The sequence below is a fragment of the Pseudorasbora parva genome, chromosome 6 (assembly GCF_024679245.1).
Source record: "Pseudorasbora parva isolate DD20220531a chromosome 6, ASM2467924v1, whole genome shotgun sequence".
Lineage (NCBI taxonomy): Eukaryota > Metazoa > Chordata > Actinopteri > Cypriniformes > Gobionidae > Pseudorasbora > Pseudorasbora parva.
This window is the reverse complement of record NC_090177.1, coordinates 5663685-5670557: the sequence shown is the minus strand read 5'-3', so window position 1 is coordinate 5670557 and position 6873 is coordinate 5663685. Positions and strand designations below refer to the sequence as shown.

The 6873-nt window shown below is 40.6% G+C and overlaps 1 protein-coding gene across 1 annotated transcript; it reads left to right on the top strand.

Moving 5' to 3' along the window:
• Positions 1 to 260: 260 nt before the first annotated feature.
• gprin3a (GPRIN family member 3a) lies at positions 261 to 2521 on the top strand. The gene has a single exon (XM_067447146.1). It carries the CDS (start codon positions 328 to 330, stop codon positions 2365 to 2367), a length of 2040 nt encoding a protein of 679 aa, XP_067303247.1. The 5' UTR covers positions 261 to 327; the 3' UTR covers positions 2368 to 2521.
• The last annotated feature ends 4352 nt before the right edge of the window (positions 2522 to 6873 follow it).

Below are 6873 nucleotides of genomic sequence, written 5' to 3'. Positions count from 1 at the left end.
TCATCTTTCATTATCCTTTTTCAGACATTTAATTGAGATATTTCACCCAAAATAATCAAACTATTTGAAAATCTGAAGACATGGTAAATGGTTTGTTGAGTAAACCTTAACATCAAACGCACTAAGGGTTTGAAAAGACACCAAATAGCATTAAAGCAAATTTTACTTGAAAGATCAGTAGTTATGGTTTTATCTTGGTGTGTATTTTATTATTTTATGTAAAAATGATTTTATAATCAGAGTGTTGTCTTGACAGATATGTTATACCCAGAACTAAAACATTCCTAAATCAGAGCTCCCATCTGGATATTCATTTGGATTAGTTTAATGGAAAACCGACCTGCTTTCCTTCATCCGTCCAGAAACGATGAGCCCAAGGCATGCTGGGATTCTGAGCCCAAGCCCTCAGGACAGCTAAGAAAGGGAAACATCTCTCCTGGAACTAGGACAAGACTTGGAGAGAATCGTGGGATTGAAGTAGAAACTAAAGAGCAAGAGGAGAGATCAAACTCCAGGGAATCCACTGGTCATGTAAAAACACTAAAACACACAGCATTAGCTACAAATCCAGCTGCTGAACCCCTCCTTGTGTCAACAGCTGCATCAAGAATACCCACCATGCACTCAGCTACTACCAAGCAGGTGACTGCGAGAACAGTCAACACAACTTCTTTGACTAAAATAGCTTCGAATCAACCAACCAAAGCAGCTGCAACTGGAGTGGAGGTCTTAAGTTTATCCAGTCAACCTCAACCCAGTGGGCCAAAACTGAGATCCCCAAATGCAAGCCATGAGAAGAAGCTTCAAGCGAGTGCGAAAACATTTCCCAAAAACATCAAAAAGACAGTCTCAACATCTCATATAATGGGCTCCGCAGACTCCCCACAAAAGATGCTTCACAAAACCACTTCTGCTACCCAGATTGCCTCTACCGACTCTCCCAAGAGTCTCAACCGTGCATCTCTCTCGCACATTCCTCGAGCCACTTCCAGTCCCAAACTTAAACTATCCCACCCTGCATCTCTCAAATTGGAGAAAACCGAGCGGAATAGAAGAGTTACAGGCAAAGAGGGACCGCCATCAACTTCTCCGAAAGATAAAATGATTGACACGTCGGGGGAGAGCAAACTGCAACTGGGGGCGAAAGCAGCAGGAGAGAGTCCTTCGGGATGCCAGGAACAAGAGATAAAGAGCGGGCCTGAGAGAGTAGGAGAAGCGCTAGCGGATGAAAGAGAGGACACTGTCCTTCAGGGAAGAGACCTCACTGTGACGAGCTCAATAGGGTGCAAACAAACCTTCTTGCTTTCATCGAAACAAGCAGCTGAACAGCTTAAAGAGCCAGAAGACAAGATTGACGCATATGTCACGTCCCAAGAGAGACACACAGGGAATAGTCAAAGAAAGAAGGAAAAAGAGGAAGCAAAGAGCGAGGAGAGGAGACAGACAGGAGAGAAAAAGCGTGATGCTGAGATTAAAATGGACAAAATGGCGAGTGAAGTCAAGAAGGATGCAGAAAAGAATAAGACGCCAAAATCCAACCAACTGAATGATGCAGAGACAAAGACAATTAAAGGTTTGCCAGTGACTGAAAAAAAGGACGTAGAACTGCAGGCGGATCTACATCCGGTGTGTGTTGACGTCGAGGTCCAGGCGGTCATGGAAGTCTGCAGCAAATCCACAAACATGAGTCCAGTCCATGGCCCTCAACCCCGTCAATTGGACCCTGAGATTGACCTCAACCCTAAAGTCGGCCTACACAATGACCTCAACCCCGATAGCAGCTCGGATTCAGATTGGTTGCCAAATGTAGTCTTACCAGAACCCAAACCAATGGGAGCCAAGCCTAGATTTCTAGGTCCACCCCCTTACAAGTCCCCCAATAGCCAGAAACCTCTTCAACACGTGTGTCAAATAGAGATTGAACTTCGAAGCCAGTCACCGCAGACTCTCGATTCGAAAGTCACCTTCAGCGAATTCGACGCAACTTGTGAACTCGAGGTGCTGAACAAGACCTCCGAGGACTCCTTAAAGCCGCTCAACTCTGGAAGAAAAGGAGAAGCGGATGGAGAAAAGGAGGAGAGCGCTACACCTCAGCAGATCATCTGGGATGAGCAGGGAATGACGTGGGAAGTGTATGGAGCGTCTCTGGATATGGAGTCACTGGGATTCGCCATCCAGAACCACCTGCAGTGCAAGATCCATGAACAGGAGCGGCGTATCGGCACACTCCGGAAGTCCATATGCCTCTCCGAACAATCGCCCGTAAAGGGCAGGACAGGAAAGAGGAAGAGGAATGTATTCAGATCACTGTTCCCTGGATCTAATTGCTGCTCGAAACCACAACCCAAAGAGGAACTGCCAAAGTGACCCTTTCTTCGGTAACACTTATTTCCACTTTAGACAGTCTTTGCAACTTTACCTCATGTCAGCTAACTCTCATTACAGTATTAGTAGACTGTTTGCTTAAAGGGATAGTTCACCCAAAAATGAGCCTGTGATGTTTATCTGCGTACCCCCAGGGCGTCCGAGATGTAGGTGTTGTTTGTTTCTTCAGGAGAACACAAATGAAGATTTTTAACTCAACCGTTGCTCGTATAATGCATGTCAATGGGGTGTACGAGAGTAAAAAACACACAGACATAAGAATCCATATGAAACACTGCGGCTCGTGGAGACACATTGATGTCTTAAGAGTAGGGGTGTCCATGGTTAACCGATTAACCGTTAAAAATTGCGTAACCGAGTGAAACATTTTGCTCTGTTAAGTGGCGTCAATGACGTGCTTTGAATTTAGTTGTAATATATTTTTGCACCACTAGAGACCGTCAGAGCGCTCCCAGACATTTGTAATATCCACAAGAAGAAGTCATGACCAGCTTTCTAAGAGGGCAATGAAGCGGGCAAAGAAAAGTACAGCGTGGGAGCACTTTAAAAGTGAGAGTGACGGGGCAAAATGCAAGTATTGCAATGCAGTGCTTACCGCATTTTTCAGGCTATAAGTCACTCCGGATGAATAAGTGGCACTGGACTATAAGTCGCACTAGGGCAGAAGCGTGCACGCACGCACCCGCTCGCTGTGCATAACGGAGCAGAAGAAAGAAAGTTTGAAGTGAGAAACTTATGAGGGACTAGCGAAAAGCAGAGGTTATTTTAACTGTAATGAAGAAAACAAAAAAAGCTAATCGCGGACTGAAAGCAAGATGGCCAGAGCTGCAGGAACGAGTCCACAGATGCTTGAACTCTCTGCCGGGAGAGGCTCAGCCGCGCGAGTCAAACGCTGTGGGAATCATTCTCGGCTGCATATTTTACTACATGCCCTAATCGTGCAGGCGCCCTCGCGGCCACTCGCATTGCTCATGAACTGGAGCGCATCTCATCCTAATTTAACGAAACTCAGCGTACGCCTCACAGACATGAAATATATCTTAAGAAAGCTTGAAATGTCTTTTAACAATTTAAAACGAAAAGAAATAGGCTACTCTCTGATTATGTAATCCATGATGTGCATTTCTCTATAGGCGCGTTCGTCAAATTAATAAACTAAAAATAATAACCCTGACGCACACTATGGTTAACCGAGTATTAACCGCTTAGGGCCTCGGTTAACGGTTAATGAAAAACTTGAAAACGTGCAGCCCTACTTAAGAGACGAAACGATCGCTTTCTGTGAGAAACATAACAGTATTTATATAATTTTTTACCTCAAATACAACACAATGTACAAAAGCCGTGACCGTGCCATCCCTTCCGGCAAGTGAGGTGAAATGTTACAAGATAAGATGTATCTCGATGGGATGCAAGCGGCAGAAGTGATTATCTCTACGCCATTTAGTGTAATTTGACCTCACTTACAGGCAGTAATGGCGCATGGACAGCTAATGTACATAGTGTTGTATTCGAGGTAATTTTTTTAATAGATACTGTTGTGTTTCTCACACAAACCGATCGTATCGTGTCTTAAGACATCAATGTGTCTCCACGAGCTACAGGGTTTAATATGGATTCATATGTCTGTGTGTTTTTTACTCTTTTATAGAAATACACCCCATTGACATCCATTATAAGAGCAACGGTTGAGTTAAAAATCTTAATCTGTCCTACTGAAGAAACAAACACACCTACATCTCGGATGCCCTGGGGGTACGCAAATACACATCAAATTTTCATTTTTGGGGTGAACTATCCCTGCTAACACTTTATTTTGATGCTCCCCAACAGACATTCTACTGACTATAAGTAACTTTGCTACTACATGTCAACTTATTCTACTAACAAAAACCCTAAACTTACAGTGTACACTAGTACTCTAAGAGTTAGTTGACATGTAGTAACTTATAGTTTGTAGAGTGTGTAAAAGTGGTTTACCAAGTGTAACCCATTTAAATGTATTTTATAGATGGTGGCTAGACCGGAGAATTTATAGCAGACTTCAAATTGTCTAAAAATATGTAGACTTTCTTCACAAACTGAAAGTTCTTGAAATGACTTATTGACAATGGTCGAGTCCCAAATGGCGAACTTCATGTAAACTTGCAGTCTCGTGGCCTATGCATGATCTTGACTAGGATGTGCCAGAGACGGTACAGTGTCCAATTTTTCATTTTATGATTCAGTTCGTAAGCGACACTAATGTAGACTGGTTTTTGGTTCTGGTTCTTTTGGTTTTGGTTATTAAACCGAACATTTACTCAGAAATCATTTACTCACCCTCATGCCGCTCTAAACCTTGCATGACTTTCATTAGTCTATGAAACACAAAAGAAGATATGTTGGAACAAAAACAACATTGGACCACATGACAGAAACTGTATTGACAAAATAGCACTGAGACATTTGTGTTCCACATAGTTTTGGATGGATGCGAGTGTGATTATTTCACTCAATTATCCCTTTGAGACTCAAACACCATCTTCTAGTTGTTGTTTTTTGGATCAGTGTTCACACAGTTTGTGTTTGTTGGGGCAGAATGGAAATTGCAATTGTGTTTCCCAACATTTTAAAGCCAACATCCAACATTAAAATATTAGAAATGTAGGTATTTGTTGAAGGGTTGGGATCTGTCCTTTAGACCGAGTTGATGCGTTCACGTAAACATTAATCTATGAGTGAATTGTTCACTATTATGTAACTTTATTGAACGTTTCTTTTTCAATTTTATACAGGAAAAAAAAGTCTCTACTGTGTACTACGGAAGAGGATTAGGGCCAAGCAAAAAAAAAAAAAAAAAAGCATCTCAAGATTAAAGTCATTATAATGCGAGATTAAACTCGTTATATTTCGAGAAAAAAAGTAGAGATACAATCTTGAGAATAAACTCATTAAATATTGAGAATAAAGTCGTTCTGTTTAGAGAAAAAACTCGTTATATTTCGAGAAAAAAGCCTAAATAAAATCTTGAGAATAAACTCATTAAATATTGAGAATAAAGTCGTTCTGTTTCGAGATTTAACTCGTTATATTTCGAGAAAAAATCAAAATAAAATCTTGAGAATAAACTCATTAAATATCGAGAATAAATTCGTTGTGTTTCGAGAAAAACTCGTTATATTTCGAGAAAAAAAGTCGAAATAAAATCTTGAGAATAAACTCATTAAATATTGAGAATAAAGTTGTTATATTTCGAGAAAAAACTCGTTATATTTTGAGAAAAAAAGTCGAAATAAAATCTTGAGAATAACGCATTCGATCAGTGTTCATTGCATAGCATACTGATAGAGGAGATGGCAGAGTTGGATCACTTAGTCAAGCTATATTTCAGACTTTCTTTCAGTAACAAAGAAATACTATCAACTTTAGCTAATTATGACAAAATTATATTAATGTCCTCTTGCTTGGCCCTAATCCTCTTCCGTAGTCTTCACAGTATTAACTAAATGTAACATTTTCAGTAAAACTGAATGTCACTATATTATTATATGTTTTTTATTTATAGAAAATCTACTTTGTAGATTTAATCTGTCTGAAAACTGTTACTGTATGACACAATGTTTTTAGGAAGGTTTTCTCTGAAGATGAGAATGAGAGAACTGATAATGTTCAGTCACTGTGGTCACTTTGCACTATTATATGAAAAACTTCAAGCACTTGTAGTTGTAGATAAAGAGTTAGTTCAGCCAAAACTGAAAATTCTGTCATTAATTACTCACCCACTTTTGTTCATCTCTGAACACAAATGGAGATCTTTTTAATTAAATCTGAGAGATTTCTGTCCCTCCATTGACAGCTACTCAACTAACACATGATCGACTGTAACAAGTTCATAAAGAGACCGTAAAACTAAACCATAATGAATTGAGCAGTTTAGTCCAAATTTTCTGAAGAGACTTGACCAGTTTATACGATGAACAGATTGAATTTAGACTTTTGTTCACATAAACATTCATCAACTCACACATCAGTTGTGACAAAAAAAAGCTCAAGCATGTTCGCTTGACGTATGAGAACCAATGAGGTTCATTCTCGTGTTACGCATCACGTTTGAGCTTCAGCAGGAACCAATGAGGTTCATTCTCGTGTTACGCATCGCGTTTGAGCTTTAGTGAGAACCAATGAGGTTCATTCTCGTGTTTACGCATCACGTTTGAGCTTCAGCGAGAACCAATGAGGTTCATTCTCGTGTTACGCATCAAGTTTGAGCTTCAGCGAGAACCAATGAGGTTCATTCTCGTGTTACGCATCACGTTTGAGCTTCAGCAGGAACCAATGAGGTTCATTCTCGTGTTACGCATCACGTTTGAGCTTTAGTGAGAACCAATGAGGTTCATTCTCGTGTTTACGCATCACGTTTGAGCTTCAGCGAGAACCAATGAGGTTCATTCTCGTGTTACGCATCAAGTTTGAGCTTCAGCGAGAACCAATGGGGTTCATTCTCGT

Coding starts and splice junctions, on each gene's coding strand:
- gprin3a (XM_067447146.1), top strand. CDS start 328: ATGGAAAACCGACCTGCTTTCCTTCATCCGTCCAGAAACGATGAGCCC.